The sequence below is a fragment of the Diadema antillarum genome, unplaced genomic scaffold (genome assembly GCF_040938485.1).
Source record: "Diadema antillarum isolate AM-2024a unplaced genomic scaffold, OU_Dant_1.0 seq00000577_RagTag, whole genome shotgun sequence".
NCBI lineage: Eukaryota > Metazoa > Echinodermata > Echinoidea > Diadematoida > Diadematidae > Diadema > Diadema antillarum.
Genome location: NW_027271512.1, coordinates 333,237 through 360,598, shown reverse-complemented (window position 1 = coordinate 360,598; position 27,362 = coordinate 333,237). Strand labels below are relative to the sequence as shown.

The following is a 27,362-nucleotide window of genomic DNA, read 5'->3' as shown; positions in this document are numbered from 1 at the left end:
TGCCTGCTGTGCAATGAGACGGTTATGCTATTCACTGCAGGACCAATAATATTTCATGCAGAACATACCTTCTTTTTTTCTCTCCACAAATGAAGTATGAACGTATAATATATCTATACAAACTGGCATTTTTCAACATCTCACACAACAGATCATCTGGCTTTCTTACTTTCAAAAAATATCCTAACAATTCTATTCTCATGAAAGCAAGAGATCTTAAGCAAATGGGCAAAGGTTGAGGTGGAATGTTCTTCAATTTGTCTCCCTCGACAAATGAAATCTACATGATAACAACTGCTGATCTACAATTTTCAAGAAACATGTCGGGAAAAAAAATGTTTGTTACAGATTATAGATCAGCAGTTGCAATCTTACAAATTTCATTAGTGGGGGAGGCAAATTGAAGAAAACTCACACCTCAATTCAAGATACTCTTCCTTTGAAAATTTTCAAGCCCAATTGCTTGATAGTTGCTTTGCAAAAAGCATATTTGACATGGTAGATATTTAGATTTGCAATGATGCATGTTCCTGTGATCTCTTGAATCAATTTACTATTTTGAAATCTATTGTCTAACATGACATTCTTGACTGTACCTTACAAACTTCAGAGCAAAATATATTACAAAATTGTATTGGTCTTGCAGCCATTTTTTACTGTTTCTCTTGTAGTTTTAATGAAATAAGCAGGACACCTCATCAGAAAGTTTAGCGTACTGAAAGTATTGAAATCAGCTCTGCGCGTCATGCGCAAAGAGCTATGCCCTGGGAGGGGCGTTGCCCAGGACAATGCTCCGCGCGCATGATGCGCAGAGCATTGTTACGATGTCATGTTGTTATGATTCACGTTTGCAAAGACTTATCATTGTACTAGTATACACCACACAGACGAAGGCCCGAGGTGGGTTGAAAATTTTGTGAATAAAAACCTTCTTGTTGGATCTACAGATGGCGTATTTGAGACTCCTTCTTATATAATATATATATATATATATATATATATATATATATATATATATATATATATATATATATATATATATTTAACATTCGAAGTCCAACACATGGAAAATTCCAAGATGAACATATATACATATATATATATTTGTATTTATATTCATATATAACATTAAAAAATACATTTGACATTCCACTGGATTTCAAATCACAAAATAGCTAGCTGGTTTAAAGCTCCATTCTGACTATGAAATGGTCCAAGAGACAACATTTCATTATGTTTTTTTTTTCTGTGGACGAGGGAAATCAATGTTTCCTTCCTTCTATTTTATCTACCCCTATTTGTATAATTGCCTGTAAAAAAAAGTGAATGGATTTCATGCAACCACACAGTTCATCCTCAGTGTTAGGCAACTGGATATGAGTTGATACTGCTGAGTAAATGAAATATGCTTTAAAGAAGCATGACACTTTCTGGCAAGTTATGTTGAGGGTACACACAGGATATTGTTGATTTACAATTATGATTTACATGATATCTGCATTCTTTTTTTTTCAATGATGCTGAAGTAACATGAAATATGAATGAGAACACCCCTTCTTGTGCTTCTGTGTTTTAGTGAGTTTGCTGACATGCAATAATCAAACCTGGGAGGTATCCCTCTTTACCCTGTCTCCCTAATGGACCCAGGGGCGGATCCAGCAATTCTGTAAAGGGGGGCTCAACTAATATTTCTGGTGCCACTTCCAGGTTTCATTTCCTTTTTTTTTTTATTTCTTTTGTTTTTAATGAAAATTAAAGGGGGCGTGCACCAGTTGCGCCCCCCTCTGGATCCGCCACTAGGACCAATTATCATTTGGGCAGCATACTCTTCTTTCTAGCAGCAACATTTCTGTTGGTATAAATATCACAGTACTGATCTTCATTATCATGTTCCAACTTTCTTAATGACAAGTATTTGGATGCTAGAAAATTGATAGTTTGTGTTTGGTTTTTCAATAAGCTTTTCTTTTTAGGGGGGCTGGAAATGCATGAAAATGCAAAGACAACAGTGTGCCGGCCAATGTCTGGAAAACAGAAACATTTGGATAGGTGATGGTCAAATATCATGGGAAAATGTTGATGATACCATCTTTATACAAAAGGGGTGCAAAAGTGTTATTAATATTTTGCGGGCATGCAGTCTTACCATGCAAGATTCATGGACTGTATACCCGATATCTGTTCTCTTTTTCCATCAGAGCTCAGAGTAAATTTAATCTTCTCATCGGTATGTAACTGAGAAAGCTCCATCAGGATCTGGGCTTCCCAGTTCATACTTCAAGATTTGACACTCTCGCATCTTAGCGTACGCCGGCGTTCAAGTGCCCGAAATCATGGTGTGATACCATCTGAGCAAATCACAGGAGCAGTATAGACACCCAAGAGGAATCGGAAGATTGCTGGTAATTATTTCAAAAGATGGAAATACAACACTTAACCACACAGACCAAAAAAAGAGACATGACTAGTGTAAGGTACAAGTGTGTGTGTGTGTGTGTGTGTGTGTGTGTGTCTGTCTGTCTGTCTGTGTGTCCATGTGTCTCATAACTCCAGGTAGGACGCATGGATGATCCCAGCAATGTCAGCCAGAGTATTCACATATATGGTGGTTAGTCTTCACACAAAGACACCTCAGTAAAGATACAAGTCTACCATAATCATGGGTCTTGAACAATCATCATATTAGAAACTTCTGCCCCAAATACTTACTGCAGGTCTGTAACTCATAACAACAAGGAGAAAGATGGCTTTATAATATTCAAGCAAATATTATTTGATGTTTTCTAACAAAATTGAGCTGACAAGCACTGTACAATATTCCCTCTCCCTCTCCCTCTCCCCCAGTTCCACAAAGGCCAGTAATATCTCAAACGAATATCAAATTATGGCAACAGAGCTCAAAATGTCAAGTCAACTATATAAGGTTGGATGAGCTAACATTTTCAGAGATAACCATTTCATCTCAGCTGGACGTATTCAAGTCATTTTTTCCCAGAGTACACAAATTGCTTAAAGCAGTTGTTAAATGATGTAATGCAAAGAAACAAACACTTCAGTATAATTACAATACAATACAATAAATCCAAAACAAAATCCAGCCCTCAAAAAAGAAAAAGAAAAAAAAAGAAACATATATAAAATGTACATGTAGTACACACATGATAAAGTATATGTTCTCTCTCTCTTCTCTCTCTCTCTCTCTCTTTCCTCTCTTTTTCTCTATGTATGTATATAACATACATTCATATATACCTATCATATATGAATAGATGTATATATATATATATACATATGTATTTATACTCTTCTTTGAACATGGCACCTGTTACATATATGTGTTACTACATGGTTACACTTTCCTATCTTCTGTCTGCCCACGCCAATGTGAAATTCATCACTTGAAGGAAAAATTGTACTTATTGATTAGTAACACTTAGAGAAATATAAGTATCTAAATTCACATTTTCATCAGCATTTGTTGCAACATTTTCTTTTATATTCTCCACTCTCACTGAAGTCTTCTCTCTTTGCTTAGAAACAAATCGATTAACATTTTCTTCACATGGATTCAATTAGAAATACTGTACATTTTTTTTTATATCAAATTCTAGGGTTGCAACAAAGGGGAAGGGGTCAAGATTGATGAATTATAAAGCCAGAGCATAATCTTCATAACATTTTTATATATTAATATGCAAACCCAAAGGAGAGGTGTGTACTACTACAATGTTGCATAGATATGTGGTTATGACCAATTACTGTTTTGTGAAAGCTTGTTAATTATCTTTGAATTTGTCATCATTTTTTGTTTCATTTTTAATGGAATTTCACTGTTTCATCAGTTTTTAATTTACTCTCTTTATCAAAACTAACATGAACATAGATTAAAGCTTTGCCATGTAAAGTGAGACATTACTGTAATATAGCACTGATTATTCTGACAGTTTTGTCCTGTTTTTTTTCCTCCAGATTCTCTACTATCAAGATATCAGAACAATCATACATGTGATATCAACTATAGTCTAACAAATTGGCATCACAAGCAATACTTTTGCACATTTTCTCGATCCACGTATTGATACTTGCACTATTCTTACCATTCCGTATCAATATTCCCTCACTTAGTCCAATAAAGTATACAAGGAGCTCTGATGTCGGAACAGGAATTTTATATGCAACAAAAATTTCAGATATTTTTTTTTTCAAATCATAAGAATTCCTTTATTTATTTTGTATCACACATTGTGAATCATCATAATTCTGATATATAATTCAGACAAAACTGACAGTGAAATCTTGTTGACAAGGAATAAATCTACCCCATTTCTGTTAATGCAAACCCATAAATATGTCATGACTCATCAAAAAAGAAGTCGAATTGTAAAGTTCTCTCTGAGTAAATGATTACTGCTGAGGTGAAAGGAATTGCCTAGACAGAAAAAAAAAAGGAATCATATCTTTTCATCATCACTTCTTGTTCCAGAGTGTCAAAATTATCCTTCCCTAAAAAAATCTTTTGTGAAATTCTGACACATCAGGGAGCTTATGTACCCATGAATCAAATCAATTTCCAGGTATTCCTATCTCAGAAAATGCTCCTCCTCAACTCTTCGATCTGCACGATTCCTTTAAATAAGACCTACGGCAGGTGATTAATCAAAGTCTGACGCACTAAGACTAAAGTGACTTCAAATATGCACTTAATCATGTGTGCCTCAGTGTACGTGTACGTGTCTGTGTGTGTCTGTGAAATCCTAGTACTCTGTGTGTAAGACAATACGTACACACACACTCTAAAGTATCTATCTGGAAATCATAAGAGTGTGCACACAGAAGTATGTGCGCTAAACATGTAGAATTATGCACGGAGATCACCAAGCAAGGATTTTTTGTGCAATCAGCCCTGATATACAGTGAACTAACTGGCAAATGGCACTAAATGGTTGCATGATCGTTGATTAAAGTAAAAGACATGCTATTGGAGTACTAGGAAGTGACTTGGGGAATGAGCTGATAACAGAATTGAGGAAAACCAAGCACACACACACACACACACACACACACACATAGACAAAACAAAAAATCAGATCGACCCTGAAAAATATGGATAGTGCTGAAAGTAAAATTGTTGATGATATATTTCCAATGTGGATGAAAGATGTAGTCTATGTCTACATTGCCTAGTCCCTGTGGCTAATTGATCAATCTGGTTTTTTTTTCACTTCATCGCTTTAAAATTGTTTCCTTTTTATCATTCTATAAAATATTACGGGATTCTTTTTTTCTTCATGATTAATTTAATCGCCATTGTTTGAATTATGCCATGCTATTAAAACTCCTTTTGATGGCTTATACCAGCCTTTAAAGGACCTTTTAGAAAAGTCATAGTTAATTCACTGTTTCCACTTTGTCTTAAGTGCTTTCTATTGGCACCTTACAAACGAAAACATCTCTATTTTCTACTGACTTTGTAGTGCATTTGGTATCATATTTACCTGATATAAAAGCACAATATGCAAGAAATTTTTAACCTGGTACCAGGTATGCCATAATACTATACAGTGGAAGTAAATGAAACAAATCAATACATCTACTGCAATTGTCAATTGTGGTTTTTCTTATCTTTCTTTTTTTCTTCTTTTCTTTTCTTAACCCATACTGGCCGGATCACAGCTATAACTTGTTATAAGCTTTCCCCATTGCACAGCTTACATTTGTCAATGATTCAGTTTTTAACTGGGATAAAATGTATGAGCACAATGTCAAATATGATACATTTATAGAGCATGGTGTCAGACTTACTTAACCTAGCAAATGAAAGATGCTTGGCAATCAAATTTTGGTTAGAGTTGGCATAGGAAATTTAAAAGGTTGCAGGCATGCAGAAGATGAAGAATGTGACCCATCATAATAAAGCCAAAGACAATGAAAGTAAATAAATTGAAAAAAAAAAAGGGGGGGGGGGAGAGCTATTGGGGGAAAAAGATCAGAAGTTCACAATTTGAATATTTGGATATCTTAACTGCGACCTGTCCTTGTGTATCATGTTACTATGAGGGTTTTCACTTGACATTCTTGGGTTTTAATGCCTCATGTTACACACTTTACTACAGCTGAACTTCAATTCCAATTATATGGTCACTAACACTTCTGCCCATTTGTGGTAGATTTTTTTTTAATTTAAGAGGGACAATTTACATCTAAATTTAAGTTTAGGGTCTCAAAATGCTGAAATGCTAATGTCAGAAAATCAGAGTTTGGCAATGCTATCAGGATTTCATAGCGTCATATAGTGTCACATATCAAACTAGAATTGTCCGGGAGGGTCTACAATTGATAGAACAGTAATTAGCCTTATTGGAACATATCTGAATTATGTTGTTGTCCATTAAATGCTTTCATAAAAGATGGTAGAAGGTCAATAATTGTGTATATTGTACCTTACAAAATTTCTGTCTAATGATAATAGAAAATATTTAGCTGACCCTATAAGAACTGGATGGATGTTGATGTGGAACTCGTGCTATGAGAAGAAGCACACCATTTACATTTATTAAGTTACAGGTTTGTAGTGTAAATTATGCTTTCTTCCTTCCCTTCTGTTTAGCTATAAATCTTGCCCAATTCAGTTTTAGGTTTAATGTAACTTTCCCCACACAATACTTCCTATCTTGGAGCTGCAACAGATTTACATTCAGCCCTTTTCCCCCTGTCAAGGCATTCAAGTGTATTGATATACCTCAAGCACATCAATCAGCTAGCTTATCTGTAACGATAAGGAAACAGAAGCAGACCAGTTTCACGGTTCAGGTTTCACTGCTTAACCACAGGAACAAGAATTCTTGCAAGTTTCCTTCGGAAATTCGATTTGTATCCTGTATTTATAGTCTTATGAGTTTGATGTACCAGGTACTCATCTTGCATGAGAATGTAGCATTACTTGAAAATGCATGCAGTATGTAAACAGTAAACTCCCCCCCCCCCCCCCCCCCCCCCCCCCCCCCCCGGATGAATTAAAGGATACCTAAACAAATAGATACAGCGGGCACTAATTTTATCATAAATGCAATGTTAGTTGTAAAAACAATGGATTCCTTGAGGAAAGGCCATCAAAAGCCATATTACAGAAAATTGTAAGTCAGATTTTCTTTTTGTTATCATTTGACCAATGTATGTGATAAAAACCTAAATGGCATAAAAACGTTTCATCCTGCCTGGGAAGTGCATGTTTTAGAAGCACAGCAAAAAAAGAAAACACAGATTTAAACACATTACTTTGATAGAGGGGCACACATTTTCAAACCAAAGGAAATCCTGACTGCTACCAGTAAATCAACTGTCATCACCAAAAAAAAAATATGAAGTATTTCATGTCTCTCTTTTTTTCTTGTAAAATCTGACATTTTTTGATACCTTTGACAGGACTTTATATATATGACTTGTATGATAATTCTACATATATTTGAGTCTATAATTGGTAGTTATCTGTGAGAGATTGAAGATGTGAGTAAATGAATCTTTTTTTTTTTAGTTAGATTTTGAAACAAATATACTTCATCTGGTCTTCCTTTCATTTTTTAATTGCTGGTATGAATATATTGATCATAATCATGAAGTAACCCAATGGCAGCTGAGTGCACAAACCTGTTTTATATGACCCTACATCACATATCTCATAAATATCTCCAGGCAACATCTTTAGCAGATTCTTAAAAGATGTTTGCTTACCAATCTTCAAAACTGCTTGTTTTTAACCCATCAAAGTAGATGATTGAAAACAAATGTGTTGGAATTGAGAGAAGGGATATGAGTTTAAACTGTGCTTTTGTTTACTGATTGGCAAAAATAACCCTACATCACTACACCAACAAATAGTCACTACTAGATGAAAATTCTTAGTTTTAGATTCTGAAAGAGCAGGCTCTAAGCTTTAAAATGATGTATAAGCTTAATTCATATGGTCTATCCTATAACCTATCTAAATATTGGAAAGAAAGCACACACTCTGGAAAAGTGTGAACTGAGAAAGAGGCTCTGAAGTACAGGGTCTGTTTAAATCAAGTGCTTTAAAAAACTCTGCTAGTTGTGTAATGAAAGGGACAAAAAACAGGATGCAAACCACTGTAGCAACAACAATGAAGGGGTTATCAGATTAAGCTGAAATTGAGCATGCTCTATTAGCACACTCAGTCCATGATTAATGCCAACTGTAATGCAATAGCATTATCCTTGCAAAAGTTATTAGAATTGAAAGTGAAGTGTGCAAAGGATTTTCAAGAAATGAAAAGGGGTCTCCAAGACATACCTCAGACCTGATCACACTAATCTACAAAAAAAAAAAGTTGTAGAAAAACTGCTGAAAAGACATGTTCCCATTCATTTTATGATCCCAGACATTTAAGAATAATGTAGAAGTATAGCTCTTTCAGGGAAAAAAAAGGAGAAAAACTTAAGATTGTGTTGGTTATTGACCCGTTTCACCTTTTTGAGTCTCCATGTAAAATCAAGGGGTGTGACTTTTTGTTGGTTTTGTGACGCAGTCACATATGCTGCAGAGCTTTCTTTCTCAATTGGCACAAATGATTATTAATGAACTGATTACTAATGAAAACAGATTACCTGAACTTCCTTAATCCCCACTGTGTCACTATGTCCTTCCTGTTGGTCTGAGGTGCAAGAATTGTTAGCCCGGTGTGGGCTGGCTAAGTTGCAGTTAGGTCAAGTTTGAAAGATTAAAAAATCCCAGCAAGTTATGGCTAAGAGCGCCTGGGCATTCAACGAGTAAGAGGTCTTTATAAAAGCAAAGAGTCAACCACAAATGGGGATTTAGCAATCCATGGCAGCAGTGGAATGGGATTAACAGATTATTGGATTAACCTCAAGCTTAGTGAAGCACTAGTAACAGCATTCTATTGTAGGGCCTATTCATGACAATGTCAAAGTATCATAGTTACTTTTTACTGTTTATAGAGTTTTTATGGGGTTTTCAGGCTGTTTCATAGGTTTCTCCTGGTTGAGAAATAGAGAAAAATGATTTTGAGGCAGAAGTTAATTATGGATTTACAAAAGCCATCAAAAGCACTATAACTTCTTACGCATCTAGACTTTTTAAATTTAGATACATAAAGTGGGTAGGCAGGAAACATGAAAAAAACAAAATTCACCTGATCGAGTCAACTCAAAATGCCTCTTTTCAGGTCTACTGGCAAATCAATCCAAAAGTTTTGTGGACTGAATAATCAGTTGTTATTTATGTCGATGAGGGGCAATTTGTCCATCATATGCAATCTGAATAGACTTTTGCTGCTTTAAAGTTAAGTGAAAGGGGTCACAACTTTTAACACCCAAACTCTGAATTTCATCATGAACCAACCTGCAGTCCTGTCGCAAGTGCCCATGACAGTCCACTACAAATATTTTTCTGGTAACATTACATGATTATACATACCAAGATCTCAACTGATTGAGCCCACAATGTCTCAAACTTGGATACAAGTTGTAATAATTACAGAGATCATTGGGTTAATTTTTTTTTTCTGCCCAGTTCCAATACAGTATGACATAGTCTAGAGTCTATATGAAATAGACAGCAATCATCACAGTTCTTGATTTAAATGCTAACTATACCCTCAAAATGGAGGGTGCTTGCTTTTCATTTTTTTTTTTTTGACTTTTCATGCTGTAATGACAGGATTACTTACACTTTCCTGTATTTTCAAGCAGCATTGTCAGTGTTCATCTGATCTATGCTGGAGCCAACTACAGTACTCCAGCTCCAACTCCACGTCAGTCACCATAGTAGTAGAGGGTGCCCTTATCAGCTGATCAAGCAAAGCCAACAAGGTCACCAAAAGTAAGATTGTCCAAGAGAGGGCGCTAGACTCACTATACATTTGGGGCGATTGGCGATTTGCAACTGAAGACGAGCTGTGATGAGTCAGGGTACCGTTTCATGAAAGTTGTCAGTCTCTGACAATTACCAGAGCAACAGTCAGTGACTAGAGTTTATCAGCCAATCAAAACCAAGAATTTTACTGAAATTGTCAGAGACTGACAACTTGTCAGGGCTGACAACTTTTGTGAAATGGTGCCCTGATCATTAAATTCAATTCAATTCAATTCAATTCAATTCAATTCAATTCAATTCAATTCAATTCAATTTATTTCAATTCAATTTATTTCACAAACATTCACATAATCAGCATTTGAAGAGTTTGTTTGCAAAAACAGATAAGTCCATATTTGCCAAATGGAGATATTTGTGATTAAAGGTCAAGAAAAATAAAGAGAATAATAAGAAAATGTTTGCTTCTTTTGACCATAACTTCAAAAATATACCTTTACATGTTATGACCAATATATCATTTAAAAGGTATCATTTTGTACTTTATGACAGAGACCATACTTCAAAATATTCAAAAATGGACTTATCGGTTTTTGCGAACAACCTCTTCATTTTCATATACACTTTGTTTGAAATTTTGATGTAATGTATATCAGTCACAAAATTGAAGCTGGTTTATGTACACAACGAATGTTGTGTGGGACCTAAAAAAGCAAACCTTGTTCAGTAAGGTCCCCCCTCCCCCCCCCAAAAAAAAAAAAACAGAACGCTATATGCTGATAAATAAAAGTGATATACATTTTAGAAGGAAGGAATGGCTGAGATGAGAAACCAAAAGGGAAGTGGGGAAGGAAAAAAAAGAAGAGAGTTGTGAATTAGGATATAGAATAGAGGATAGAGGACAATGCAAGCTTAGGATATGTATTATTGAAATGATACACAATCGGCTAAAGAAGAAATAACTGCATTTGTGAGTACAAAATACACATCAACATTGCATTTACAGATCGAATTACTAGTCTTACAGTCGCCGCTGTTCAGTTTGAATAGATAAAGTTGAATTACTAATCATATTATTATTATTATTATTATTATTATTATTATTATTATTATTATTATTGTTATTTATTCAGCTTTCAGTCACAAATATCAATATAACAATATTCAAAAACAAAACATACAATGGAGAGTTATGGGTGCACCAGGTTGGGCAGCCCGGGTCTGGAAAGAGCCAACTAAATGACTTGGGCCCTCAGGCCATCCTCCCCAACCCACCTGGTGCACCCAAACAGTACCAATATATTAATATCATAGCTTACAATATAAAACAAATATTGAATTAAAAAATAAATTAAAAAGTCTAAACAACTGTTTCTTTGTAAGTGTCAATATTTTTTTTCTCTCTAAATACATATTGTCCCTGTGGCTTATGTCCTTAGTTATTTTCACTTCTTGTCATTATTGTTTTCCCTGATTTCATTTCTTCAGTTTTGTTCCAGTCAAAAAGCAAAACCAACCAAACAACAAAAAAACAAAAAACAAAAAACATATCTCCTTACCGCCATGAAACCAGTCAAGTGTGGGGATCTGTGACTAGTACTACCTTGGTATTACCAACACAAGTTTGTGTTACAAATTAATACTCAAATTCATTGTAACAGTGTTAATAGCAACAACCAGGCCAGTGCACAGATTAATAATATTTTGATGCCTCAATCTCTTAAATTCTCCCAACTGTCAAATGCAGGCTGGTTTTGATGTTAAAAAGTCAGCATCATTGTGTAACAACTTCAGTAGAACTTGACCGGGATATTCATTAGGCAAGGATACACCGATACATACACAAATAGGTCCTATACCTAAATATCCACGTTTGAACAATATGTATTTATTATATATATTTTTTTTAAATTCAAATTTCATATAAGAATTTCAAAATCTTATTCAGAAAGAAACAAATGCACATGTAAAAAAAGCTTCTAGTATTTCACTAAGTGGTGCTGCTTGTTCAAACTGTATACCACTCCCAAAAAGATATCAGTCCAGCCCCTATCTTTAATATAAAAGCTGTTCCTTATTGCACATCACCCCATGTAACAACATAAACTGAAAATAATGTTATGCATCTTGGTCTCATGAATATTTTGCTTATTTTCGTATTGGAAAAATGTTGTTGTTGTTGTTGTTGTTGTTGTTGATGTTGATGTTGTTGGTGTTGTTGTTGTTGTTGTTGTTTGATTCTTCAAATTTCATTTGATGATATCAAAACCCTTTTTACAACAGAAACAAATACACACAAAATGGCAGCTAGTATGCCACTTACTTATGCTGCTTGATCATATAAAATCAGACATGCAAAAAAGAAATACACAATCCATAAAAAGGGAGTTATACTAAGACCTACAACAATGTATACATAAATGTCTTACAATAAAATATTCACCTTAACCAACTTGATTAGACTTATACTAATGATGCTTAATCACAGAAAACACTTACACACTGTATACCTGGGTACGCCGTTATTTTCACATACAGATATTTTCACGAATGACGAGGTCATTTCATTTCATTTCATTTCATTTAATTTATTTCATTTCCAACAACATTTTCATACACAAAATAACACAACATCAATGCAATGTTGTAACAAAGAAAAATACGTGAAGTTAACAATACTACGCATGAAAAAAAGCAAGAGAATATTGAATCAAAACTAAAGTTGCAGGAAATGGAGGAGACATGCTTAAAAGCTAAGCTTGTATTTTGCAGTCTCCTCGTGGACAAAAAGACTAAATAACATCGAAAGGCAATTAGCTGGACATAAACGGTGCACAACACATACAGTCCTATACAAATAAACAAACAAACAAACAAACAAACGGACGGACAAACAAACACAAGCAACCTCTCTTGTAAAGAGAAAGATATAGAGAGAAAAACAAAACAAAGTGAAGGAAAAGGAGGAAAAGAGGAAATTATTTTGAAGGAAGAAACAGAAAGAGACAAGAGGACAGGAAAAGGCGAAAAAGGAGAAGAGATGAAGGGTCTATACCAGCACACGCGAGGCACATGGTGCGATGGATCACCGAGGTATATGTACATAATGTAGGAAGGAATAGATTAAAGAAAAGAATGAGTATAACAAATAAAAAAGGAAGCTCAAAATTAAGGGTAACTAAAATATAACTCATTCAACTATATAGGAATTTATGAACAACTTCTTCAATTTGAATGTAAATGTATTTAAACTTAGAACTTGTTTCATACTATTATCGAGAGAGTTCCAGAATTTGGGGCCAGTAAAAGAAAATATAGATTTAGCAAACATAGTCCTAGTTAATGGCAAATGAAATGAGTTGGATTGCCGGGTAGGATACAGATGAACAGTTCTATTTTTAGTGAACATGGACTCAAACACAAATGGGAGAGAATTATTGATAAGTTTGTACATGAATTGTCCGAGGTGTAGAAAATACAAATCCTTTACCTTTAAGATTTTGTTTTCTTGAAATAACACATCAGTGTGACTTCTCCACGATTCATTGCAAATAATACGAAGAGCTTTCTTCTGTAACAAAAGTAGTCTTTCCAAATGAGAAGAATGTGTGTTTCCCCAGGCGAGTATACCATAATTCAAATAAGGTAAAATCAAACATGAATATAACATTAAAAGAGCGTTTTTGGGTAAATAAAATCTAACCTTATTTGTAACACCTATATTTCTTGAAATAATACGGCTTATGGAATCAATATGTAAATTCCAAGTGAGTTTACGGTCAATAGTCAAACCTAAAAATTTGATTGAAAAGACTTCTTCAATAACTGTGTCATTCAGATAAACATTCCTTGGCACATTTTCCAAAGAGTTACTAAAAATCATACCTTTAGTTTTTTTGTATATTTATTGACAATTTATTTGCTCTTATCAATTGAAGTAATTTATCCAATTCAACCTTTAAAACATCGATTAACATGTTAGGATCAGAATGTGATAAAAAACATTAGAATCATCAGCAAATAATAGAAAGGAAAGAATACTTGATGAATTCGGCATGTCGTTAATGTAAAGGATAAATAAAAGAGGGCCAAGCAAACTTCCTTGAGGCACTCCACAATTGACATTTTGCATGACTGATGTATGTCCGTTAACATACACAAATTGCTTTCGGCTAGAAAGGTAACTCCTGAACCACTCCAAGGCCTTTCCTCGGATACCATAATGTGATAACTTATAAAGAAGTATATTGTGGTCAATGGTATCAAAGGCCTTGGAGTAGTCCAGGAAAATGCCGATTGTATGATGAAATTGATCAATAGCTTTTGAAACTTTATCTAGAAAGGTAAGTATTGCATGGGATGTGTTGTGATTTTGTCGAAAACCAAACTGATAATCAGAAATTATTTTATGAATATCCAAAAACTTTAATAATCTAGAATGAACAACTTTTTCAAGTAATTTCGATATAGAAGTCAACAAAGATATAGGTCGATAGTTACAAACATCTTCCCTATCCCCTTTTTTATAAATGGGAATTACTTTAGAAATGTTCATATCCTCAGGGACGACTCCGTTACACAAAGACAAATTAAAAATGTGTACCAATGGATCAACAATAAAATTGATAATATTTTTCAAAAGAACATTGTCAATACTGTCGTGCCCGGCACTTTTCTTGTTTTTCAAATTCTGAGCAATATCTAACTATTCATTTCTCTCTAAAGGAACAAAAAACAATGAGTTAGGATTTCGAGTTTGTAAAAAATCAGAAAAATTCTTCTGACTATCCGGAATATTGCGAGCAAGATTATTGCCAATTTGTGAGAAATACTGATTAAAAATGTTTGAAATGGATGTGGCATCATTGATAGTCAAATTATTATGTTTGATTGTGGTAATACGTGGTTTCTCCGTATTTTTATTAATAGCTGTATTAATAGTTTTCCACGTATTTTGAATATCATATTTAAACAAAAATAACTGATTAATAAAATATTTACGTTTCTCACACCGTATTACTTGCGTGAGAACATTCTTATATGAAGTATATTTATGATGAGATTGCTGGGTGCGTTTAATTTTATCAACATAATACAAATTATTCTTACGGTTAATCGATCGCAACAAAGATTTAGATATCCAAGGCAACCTAGGATATCTTTTGTAATTGTTACATTTTTTTCTAATGATGGGAACATGTTTATCCAAAATAGAAATTAACGTTTGCATGAACAAATCATAAGCTACAATGGGTTCCTCATTATCATATACATCGGTCCAGTCCACTCTGTTTAACTCGTCTTGTAACCTAACTATATTGTCAGGTGTCATTTTCCGGAAACTTACCATAGGAGGCTTTAAAGAAATTCTATGGTTAATGGGAATACAAGAAAAGGTCATAGACATTTTCGCGAGGTGTTGTTTTCGCGAAACGACGCCGACGTTTGCATTAATGCTCTTTTAACAAAGCGTATGGAGACATTTTCGCGAATTGTTAAATTCGTGAAATTCCGGAAAATTAAACCCTCGTGAAAATAACAGCGTATACAGTAAACGTAGCATGAATAGCCTGGCATGAAATGAAATTTCTTCTTCTTCTCCTTTTTCTTCTTCTTCTTATCATTGTTATTGTTATTATTATTCCTCTATCATCATAATTATCATTGATATTATCATAATTGTTCTTATTATTCTTCTATTATTATTATTATTATTATTATTATCATTATTATCATCATCATCATCATCATCATCATCATTATCATCATCATCATCATCATCATCATTATCATCATCATCATCATCATCATCATCTTTCTTGCTCTCCCTTCTTCACTCCAGAAGATTTCTGCAGATGTTAATTACATCAATTCATCGAACAAGATCCATAATTCTAAACATATCCCCCCTTCTATTTACTAGCATTGTATGCATTTCCAAAAAAAAAGGCAACAACTCAGTAATTACATCGTGTGCGCTCGCTACGTTTACTTTACCTGCAATACTATTCATGCCCTCCAAAAACAAACAAACAAACAAACAAACAAATGCACTGTACACGATACTAGTATCATAGACAGCGCTGAGGCATGGAACACAAAACTATACACACACACTCACACATTCGATGCGTGACTACACCTGTGTGTCCAGAGGGCACTGAACTTTTTAATGAATATTCATATTAGCTCCCACAATTCAGCATTTTGTTATGAATGACGTCATTTAATGCCGACCCCTGGAAGTATGTCGTTGTAACTTCCGAAGTCTCCAGGTACACCACGAAACCAAGATATTCGTCGAATTCTGCCCTTCCATTGGCTCTCAAAAACACAGAGCAGGTAAGAAGAAGACACTGTCCCACTGAATGTTTCAGTTTGCTGCGTAAAAATAGCCCTGATACATGTCAGAAACAGCGATTTTGTGATGTAAACAAAGTCGGGTCGCTCGTCGATAGTCGGCAGTCACCATTGCTCATACCCTACATAATGACATTGCGCGCTATGCACTTGCAGCACATCGCATGCGATAGACAGCTGATTTGGTCAACCTGTATGTGTGCTGGCCCGGCTGGCTGGCTGGTCGGTCGGTCACGCAAAATTGAAGGCGGCAAGAAATGGCACAAACAATGAAACAGGCGATGTTACGTACGATGACAACTGCTTACGAAAGCAGCTGTGCCCATGTACTTTCAGTTTGATGAAGTAGATGTTAAGAGTAAACATCACTAAATGCTATAGATTCTACTGGATCTAGACTACTTGAATTTACTAGTGTAATTGATTAAATTAAGTGACATCATTGCATCAGACATTTACATTTTATACTTATAGTGTTAACTGTAGTGTAGTGTTGTACAATGTGTGTGGTAATTATGTTTTTTTTACATATTATGGTCATTACATTACCATGATTAGGGCCTACTGTGAATATTTCTAGGTGTGTTAAGTAAACTAAGTAACAGTTTTAAAAGAAAGGGAGCCAGGTAATTACTGACATGAACGGCTCTAATCGAGTAAATCAAAGTTGACCTTGCCCATTACATTCAACCATAACATCATCCAAAAATAATTTGACCACTGGCTACGTGTAGAAACCTATAAAACTTTTGTACGTGACTGAATTTGGGCATGAGTTGTTAAACCTTGGTGTGGGTATTTTGCTCAAAATGTGGGTTTTGTATTTGTGCCTTCTCATCAGTAAGCTGATTGTGATAATCAACAAGCTACTCAACACTGAAAGACAAACCATTGCGTAGCCCGACCAGACAGACCGGGCCTCGCCATCAAAGTGGGGAACCACAACACAACTACAAAACTTACAGGATAACAATTTATACATTACGTTACTCACGTAAAGTGCGTGCTTATATTACAGAAGTTACATAAGTCCATAGAGAGCCCTCACGATAAGTCCACTGAACAAAAAAAATGGCACTTTCTCGCGCAATCCCCGACCGTCGGGGTTCATCGTTGCAGAATTCAAAATGGCGCGCTGACCACTCAGCAAATGCAAATTATGCGTGTGCGTGCGTGGCTGGAAGCAGTGTGCCGTACTGAAAGTGCAGCGATCTACATCTACTGCGTGCGTGCGCTCTTTGGTAGCAGCACACACGGTCCGATCGCGTGAACTCCCGATTATCAGTGCAGTGGGCTGTGGCCCACCGGTAGAGAAGCGCTGGTCTAAATGATTAAAAAAAAACCCCAAATTTTCTAATGTCTATATATGAGAAAGCAATGACATGAGATTTGATAACTGGTAATTGATGTCTGAAATGTAAAGTACCGGTATTGTAAATGAAACTTAGATACTGATATCAGCATGTTGTCAATAAGAAGAGTAAGCTAACACTGCACAGCCTTGGTGCAGTTTTTCCAATCATGATGTAAATTTGTCTTATATCCATGAATGAAAATATACAGATAGCATTTGTTAACTCGTAACAAAGGTGTATATAATTATTTACAAAAAAGCCATTATACTACCAATGTACATTTGTAGGTACAATTAACAATACAATCTATACTTATGAAGTGGTTTTGTTTTCCTAGGTTGTGGAATTAACCAATATCAAAATGTAAAATGAATGTGTGTGTGTGTTTATGTACAGTACAGTATGTGTGTGTTTGACTGTTTTATAAAATTTGTTTCTTCAAATTTATACCTCAGATACAACTGTACATATAGAGGAAAAATTATTCCACTATAAACCATAAACTATGAATTGTAGGTCTGTGAAGGACTATCTTATATGAATGAAGATTCTTCATGTTTGAAATGGAACCAACAGAATGGGTGGAGCAGTTAGTGCGGGAGTCGACAACGACCACCTGGTCGACAACCTCAAGGAGGCGGAATACATCAAGACTGAGCTGGTGGAGGATGTCTTCAGAGCTGTCGACAGGGGAGATTACTACCTGCCAGGTCAGTCAGTTTGCAACTCTGGAATTGTCTTTTGTGTGTCATCACTGATAAATCTGTATTCTTGGTACCCTCTGAAACCCTCTAGGACAGTTAGCTCAGTTGGTAACATGTCTGCCTCATGATCCAAAGGATCGACCCCGGTTCAATTCCCGGATCCCACTGAGCAATGTTATGTGTAATTATGCCGTCCCCTCTAGTAAGAGGCAAAACACTCTGTCCCTCGGATAGGACATAAAATGGAGGTCTCTTGTGTGAGAGAGTCACAACTCATCCACATACTGTATAAGCTGTTATTTTCGCGAGGGTTTAATTTTCCCTGAATTTCGCGAATCACAGTTGGATCGCGAATTTAACAACATGCCAAAATGTCTGTGACCTCCTCATTCGCGAAAATATCCGTAAGCGAAAATGTCAGCTTATAGAGTAAAAGATCCTGCTTCATTTACAAAGTGTATTCATCGCAAAGAGCAGGGTGTTTAACCTGGTGAAGTGGTCCTGCCTTACAGCGTACATCCAGCTGGACCCCATGGAAGACCAGCTATTACAGCTACAGCTGTGTAAATATGGGCTATCCAGCCATCTTCTCAGATGGGAATGAAACAAACAAATAAACCAACAAACAAACACACCCTGATTTCATGCTAGACACTGATAACGGCATGTCTTTTTACTCATCACATCCTGACAATAAAGACAACAGTAATAATTGTTGCTTTTTACATTGTATTCACTCCACTCTCAGAGGATCATATTCCAGGGAGGCTTTGTGCTCTTTTTTGTGTGTGCTGCAAAACTACAGAAGTTATGTTGCAACAGCTATTTTTTTTTTAATAAATTTGTTTTAGGGACCATATGTATAGCAGTGTAATGCACTGCTATCAATAGTTGTAGTATAGAGATATTAATCAATGTAATGAAATCAGAAGTACCTCTGCTCAAGGACACAACTGTAAATTTGTACCACAAGGGGGCTTTATACCTTTTCTTCCCCCTCCCCATTTTCTATGAGATTCTAAACTCTGTAGACTCTGCAAATGGCCCACCAGCTGGCCACTTTTTGTGGGCTGGTAAAAGTTGAGTAAGTAGTCTACTCACTGATGATGAGGTGCAGACATCTACTAGTATTCCATGATGCTCTCCCCCCCCCCCCCCCCCCCCCCCATCATCATCTTTGTGTTGTGTTTGTGTTGTTATCATCTTTCAGAATTTCAATCTTTCCATTCTACAGATGTATTACCTGTAAAGTGCAGTTTCATTTGCTGTGAATTTTCATCTTTCCATCTTTTAGTCCTCCCAGTTCCTTCATTTTTTTCCTTTTCTTTGTTATTTGAATATTCAAGAACTTTATAGTACTCGAGTACTACAGAACCCTGTCCATTAATGCATTATCCGAATGATCTGGCTCTTTATAGTATACATGTACACTGTACAGTATTCATGTATCCATGTTATTTATAAATGCAACCTGCAACACTATGTACAATGTAGGTTCCCATGCTTGGGTGCCCAAGGCCACCATCCAGTCTTTGTATAGGCATGCATACATTTGGTCTGGAGATTCAAAGGACTTCATTTGCATTCAAGTTATCATTCCTAATATATATATACATATATACATGTATATATACTGTAAAACATGATATATTCGCGGCACAAAATTTTCGCGAATTGGAGCCGACGGCCTTTTTCGTGGCATGAAATTTTTGCAAATTGCCACTGGCGTTTTGTGTGCGTTTTAATTTTGCGAATCTTGGCACCCGCGAAATTCGCGAAATTAAAATGCACGCGAACATTCCTTGTTTTACAGTATATACACTGTATAATTTTTTTTTCAGTGTGTGAATAGTGGCAAATAATCTTGATTTCGGCATCACGATGTCAAAAAGAAAACAAAAAATCTTCTGTGTCTGAATGTGGCTATTGTTGCTTTGATTATCTGTGAACTTTGAGTGATCTGAAGTATGTGCATACTGCATGTAGGACTGTATCATAATATTTACTTGTGTGGATGGCTTGAAAGCTTGTTGTGCCACAGTCACTTTTGGGTAGACATTTGAAGTCTATGGCAGCTCTGAGGTGGTGTTTTTTTTTTTTATTTTGACGTTCAGTACATCATGTACAATGCACCTCCCAAGGGAGGCAACCTCATGTGATTTGTGTAGAGAACTTGTGCTCTGATGTTTGGTGATGGTGGTAATTTTGAGTGCTTTGTAAAAATACTGCTCATATTATTAAACGTAACAGATTAGGCCTACGTGTACCAACCCTCTGTTAAGAAAAATGTATTCTTAACCTGCATATTTACAAACTGTACAAACTGTAATGGAATCCAGTACCAAATGAAATCATGCGATAAATCAAAACAAATGTTTAAATATAATTCATACAAAAGCCTTTATTTACTAACCGTGACTGCAGTTCAAAGAAATTGAGAGACACCGCTGTGTACATCCAGAATATACAGTATTTTACTAACCTTGATAAATCATTAACTACACAATTCCATAAATGCTCAGCATTGAATCAAAACGTCAGAACATTTGATAGAGTTCTCTTTGTTTTATGATGTGCTAAAGTACAATGTAATGTTCACTGTTTACAAGTGAAGTACATTTTGTATCTAGGCAATCAACAGAAAAGGGAATATTGAAGAGTAGTGTTTGTAGTTTCGTTTGCCTTCACCCACTTTGTCTTTGCTTAGGGTTTCTAATCTACTACTACATACATGTAGGTGTAAGCCCACTCTTGAAATTTCTCGAAAGAAAGACAAAATCAGGCTATTTTAAGTAGGCTTAGTGCAGCATACAATGTAGTGACGGAACTATCCTACACCCACAAGTTTGATAGAAAGTTGGTCTTGGTTGATAAAATTAAGCAAGAGCTATTTTGTAGGACGGTAATTTCCTTTTGTGTACATTCAATGTTGATATGGGACTGACTTTTATCTTTAAAAAAAAGAAAAAAAGGATGTTATGAAGTTGGGATATTGAAATACACTGTACTTAAAAATATCCTAGCATTATGAAGTTGGGATATTGTAATACTCAAGAATGTTTTGCTGACATCCTAGCATATTGGGACAAGGAAGTTCTTTAGACGAATTACTGTTTTGGTCTTTTGTGGTTTTCTCTTCAGTTACTCTGGCTTGTTTCCAGGGGAGAAATCTGGCATGCTGTCCTCATGCCTGTTTTTAAGATGATAAAACTCACATGTACATTTTGTACACATTGTAGATGTCTACCAGGAATTATTCCTGATATTCAGAGTCACAATAAACCTCACCAAAACACCTCCAATCCTTCTGGTGCTCGAGCACTCAATATTCTGTGACCCATAATGGCTCATAATAAAGCTGCCTTGTGACTTTCCCCGATGGAAAGCATTGTGTGCTATTTTTAACCTGCTGTAGCACAGGTCACATTTACAATGTAGCTGACGGAACCCGAGCTTGGATGTCATGTGTTGTGTTTTTCCACACAACTACGTGTATACATAGACCATGAAGTCATGTCTGAACATACAATGTACACTGTACAATGTACAGGTAGATTTGCCATGCTGTTGTAAAGTCAGTTGTGACCGTATTTTAGCTTATAAATTTTGATGTTATTTATTATTATTATTATTTATTATTATTATTATTATTTTTTTTTTTTTTTTTTTGGGGGGGGGGTCATTGCTGAAGAAGGATGTCATTACCTGTTCATAATAAGGGTATCACTGGATTCCTTTAATTCTCTAACATGACACATATTTCAAAATAATAGTTCCATGCCACCTCCAGATTTTAACATGACAGGTGTATTCCAGTAGATGATGGGCACGTCCTTGTACTTAACAATTTCAATGCAATTCAAGCTGTTATTTTGCTATAGATGCAAATAGAATATATTCCAAAGTTTACCAAGTACAGGGTATGTATATTTGTTGTCACATACAATGTAGTTACTGTACATGTACAGTATACAAAATGTACTCAGCAAGTTGAGATCAGTGTGCATTACTTTTTTCATGCGCAGGCTCAAAACATTTGCGTTTGTGGACCTTATTGATATTACAAATAACAGCATTTGTACAATGTAATTAAAAGTACATGTACAAATTAGGCCAAGTAAAAAAAGAAAGCAGTTTCTCGTCCGGGTTTTTTGAGCAAGGCGATGAGGGAGGCCCTTACTATTTGATATCTTACTATTTTTTTCGAGGATTGTCAAAATGAAAGTAATATGTGTTTCTCGTCCGGTAATTCTGAGAAAGGTAACGAGAGAGGGCTATACTATTTTCTATATCCAATTTATGAAATGAAATATCACTCTGGTAGCTGTGTTATGAGAGACCAGGTCCCAAAAGTATGTCTTGCCTGCACTCTGTGCATAGATATATTTATGTACCATACTTGAAATGAAACTTCATGCATGCAGAAATACATTTGCTTTTTCTTTCCACTACGTACACTACAGATGTCAAGGGAAAATGACCATCTTAATACTGGTATTTAGTGTTGTAATGGCATTTCTGATACCAGTGTACTTGCAATTCTGATGTATTGTGCTATTAATTGAAACAGGTATAAAACATTCTATCAACAAATGTACGACTGAAATAAATTCCATGATATTCAAAACACTGCTTTATTTATGGAATCATTGGTGTTTGTGACTTTTTGTGTCCACACAGATGGTATGTATCTGCATCTCTTCACAGCACAATTGTAGCACATTCAACTGGAAACTGGCTGGTACAATTGCAGATGGATGTCAAAATGATACTGATATGGCATTATAGCATTAAACATTTAAAGATGTTTCTTCATGTTCTAAAAAGACATTTGATAATCACTCATCATTTGGATGATGAATGATTGTATCAGTGTGATACGACTCACGGCCGTGTCCGTGAATTTACATAGTAAAGAAAAGTATTCCGCGGAAATACGAGACAAACCAGAGTCCGTGGAAAAGTTATTTATTTTGTAGATACACCTATTTAATAATTCTACATTTGCTGGAAAAGCGCATTCATTTTCTCTTCAAAATAGAACAATACATCGTCGTCAGATGCAACGTTACAGAGCATAGTGTTTTGGCCTCTACACATTCGAATGTGTTCATGCGTGCGTGCAGACGGCTGATTCTATAGTAGATCAGGGGGATGGGGACCCTGACAGCTGCAGACACGCATACGTATACGCGGCCGGCACGGCCACTGCACTGGCACCGTACCTTCCGACACTGCACACACATGCACATACAGTGTAGTCGCAATGACATGAAAATGTATACGTACAAACTCGATACAATCCTCACAAGCATTTGTACAGTACAATTCATCCGCTTAAAATATGAGAAACGGGGAAAAATACGAGCAATGCGCGAAATATGCGTGGAATATCAGCGATTGTTCGCAAAAAATGTTGCCGCTATCGCGTTCACGACGATACCGAGTGCGCTGTATAGGTACATCACAGCCCAGGCCCGCGCGCCGCGCCCATTCAACTACAGTTCGACTGCTTTGTGGGTCATTCCTTCTTGCCGAGCTCGCAGTGTGAAATGCGTGCGTTATTACATACGCACTACAGAAGCTACAGCTGTACTCCAGCTAAGCAGAGGACGCAAGGCGTAATTAGAAATGAGACATCACGATTGGTAGGTGAATTGTCGATTTTTTTTTTTCGGCGGCCGAAAAAATAGTAAATATCAAAAAAGTTGATGCGGCAACTGAAAATCGATGCGGGCGGGGAGCGGGCTGGGACGAGAATTATGAATTTCTTGGTATTTTCAGCGCCATTTTGAAAATAGTAAATAGTAAAAAAATCGATGCGGCGGCCAAAATCGATGCGCGCGAGGACGAGAAACTGGTTTCTTTTTTTACTTGGCCTTATACATTGTATTATAAAGGGTTGTGCTTGTGGTAGTAATCATAACAAGAAATTTTATCAGTCGTGATTTTAGATAACTTTTTTGTTACGAATAAATGCTCTTATGATATTAAAATACATCTGATAAAGGTGACAATAAAGTGCATTATAAATCTGTAAAGGCCCACAATATCACAGGAAACTTTAACATTGTATGTGAATTATGAAAATGAAAAAGCAATATTATATCTAGGAAACTTTATGAAAACAAATCAGGCTATTTGAAAGAATGCATAGATCTTGTGAATATCTGTATGTGTATCTTAAAATGTACCCTGCTTGGTATCTCAATAGAGCTTTGTATCTGTCCGGGTCATATGACTCTGCCCCCATTTCAACGTTCCAACTTTGTTTGGGGTGGGCTTTCTCATGATTGTTGTTGTTTTTTGTTTTGCCAAATGTCCATGTCAGATCAACCATGGCCCGATACACCCTTTTAGATGTGGTTTCATTAATCAAAAGAAGACATTTCTGTAGGTTTCTATCATCTTCCCTCTCCCCTCAATACAATGGAAGGGATATCATACATATACTACCATGTGACCATCGAGGCTACACTGTATTTCAAGCGTACATGTACACTGTATCTACATTGTGTAGTGCAGTATCCTGCACTGATAGACTCTTCCTTCAAAAATGAATAGTTTGTTGGCTCTCTATGTCATAGTCTCTTGAGAGTTGTATGATATGGTATACATAACATGGACTGACTATCTTAATGCATGTGTAAGGCACAGACTGCAGCGTTGTTTCAAATTTCCATATTCTGCCTCAATCTAGGAAAGGTCACCCAATTTTCTACCCTTGGTTAGCTTAGAGCTCTGCATGCTGCATGCATGCTGGCTGTATATTGGCATAGATGTCTCCCAAGTTGCACTAAATGTCAGTTGGGTGGCTGGAGAATTAAAACTCCAGCCTTTTAAAAAACTCTTTGTCACTACACTGTACATTGTAATGTATGAATGCCAGCCAAGGTTATAGCATATTTTAGAGATTGAAGGAGATTCAGCTGCCTGATGCAATGTTAATGTATGGTGGATTATTTTCAACCCTGAGCAGCTAATTGATGATACTAAATGTAGATGCAGTATTTCAGTGTTGAGTAAAACTTGATCCTGGGATATCATTAGTTGGAGTCAAATCTTCTTTTGAACACTGCATGAGCTCTGAGGTAAGAATTTAACTCAAGGAGAAATTCATATCCTGTCACGACTATATCATGAAGAGAGTGAAAACGAGTAAAAAGCATGTCTTAGATCACAAAACTGAGACTATTCAATTTCAAATATTTATGTCTCGAAACATACTGTGAACTTGCCCAAAGTCTTGCCAATTTTCCTTGCATGATACTTCTCATTCGTATATACTGTACAATTTGTACATTTGTGCGTGAAATATTGGATAGATAATATACTTTTCAACAAGACCCAGTTTCTTTGTGACGTTATGGAATGTCCAATACAATGTTAGGACACATACTGCCCGAGACACAGAATACATTGTTATTGTTGTTGGTTTGTGTTGTTGTTGTTGTTGTTGTTGCAAAGGAGTTGTAAAAAATATTGTTTTTGTCTTTATGCATGAAAAAAATAATTAGATAATAAAACTCTCCTCAAAAAGCAAGTGATTTCATGGCCAAGAAAGACCAAATAATATTTGGAATTGTACACTGTAGAACTGCCATCATACAGTGTAGCATTCAAACTTCAACTGTTTCTCTTAATTTATTTGTCTACTTCAGATAATTGTTATTGTATCCCCCGAACAGAGTTCGGAGGATACTATGGATTTGGCCTCGTCGCGCTGCGTCCGCCGCCGCAGAGATTTCCTTGTGAGCGCTCTATGGGCTGTGTTTCTTTTCCGATCATCTTCAAATTTGGCATGAAGGTGTATTATGCTTAGACGAAGACGCCTATTGTTTTTGGTGATGGCGCCCTCGCTTGTTCCGTCTTTATACATGAAAAGGTACTGTAAATCCAATAGGGTCTGCTTGTGAGCCTCTACTGGCTGCAGTTCTTCTTCGATCATCTTCAAATTGGCATGAAGGTGTATTATGATAAGACAAAGATGCCTATGGTTTTTGGTGATGGCGCCCTCGCTTGTTCTGTCTTTATACATGAAAAGGTAAATCCAATAGGGTACTATGCTTCTTGATGCTGTGGGTTCGGGGGATACATGTGCTCGGCTGTGCGACCCGCCGAGCACGAAATTTCTAGTTTTAAATATAGTTTTCTTCAGAGTTGTATTTTTAGTGGTTGCTTTGTCCAAACGGGCGTATTTGTCATTCTTAATACTGTAACTGTAAATTTGATACTAGACTACAGGTTGATTTAAAATGTCTTTGTTGCTATTGATATTAATATTGAATGTATAGTTACAGCATGGAGGTAGAACTACCTCCATGGTTACAGTTATTGTACTTAAACAGAAATGCACGGTGGTTTGAAAAGTTCCATCTATGTTTACTGTAACAAAACATTTGTATGTTCATTTTTACAATGATACAATGTACATGGCATGATGTGGAGAAAACATCAGCATCATCACAACACATGCATTTTTGTACATCCCTTCAATTTCAAACACTCAGTCGCATGTGGTGCAAAGGAATCAGAATTTGCTGAAAAGGAGGCACTATCGCCTTTCACCTGCCTTATTTGCTCAGGTTTCCTCTTTGGGTACATTACTGTAGTGTAGATCTCATTTTCTGCACAAGGCACTTCCTTGCCTTGGCAGATATATTCCTGAGAAACTATCACATGAGATATTAAAATCTATGTGTGTTTATAGCTAGTAATAGCATGATGATTGCCATTAATAGGCAATCCAGAATAGTGCACTTATCATAGCAGAGCATTCAAATAGTAGACTAATTGTGGGGCACTTCACCTTTATTTCACCTGCCTTTGCCCAGGTTTTCTCAGAGGGTGGATCTTCCTTTTCAGCACATGGCATGTTCTTTCCTTAGCACATAATGAATGCAGTGTATTTCTGAGAAACTATCATATGTTTGCAACCTGATACTGAAATTTATGCGTGTTCATAACCAGCATTTATATTGCCATTGATAGCAATCCAGAGTAGTTAATACTTATTATAGGAGAGTTCTCAAGCAGAGGAGTACACTTTAAATCATGAGAATAACTCTGTGGGATGACTTGCTTCTTCTTTTTTTAACA

General features: G+C 36.0%; 1 protein-coding gene across 2 annotated transcripts in view; it reads left to right on the top strand.

Annotated features, from left to right (window-relative positions):
• Window positions 1-16,068: 16,068 nt before the first annotated feature.
• Window positions 16,069-27,362, top strand: part of LOC139735414 (uncharacterized) — a 41,091-nt gene continuing 29,797 nt past the window's right edge. For both annotated transcript variants that reach the window (XM_071646165.1, XM_071646166.1), the window contains exons 1-2: window positions 16,069-16,186; window positions 18,136-18,269. In XM_071646165.1, the coding sequence (XP_071502266.1) occupies window positions 18,137-18,269 (133 nt within the window). In that variant the 5' untranslated portion in view covers window positions 16,069-16,186; window position 18,136. The remainder of the gene's footprint in view (window positions 16,187-18,135; window positions 18,270-27,362) is intronic.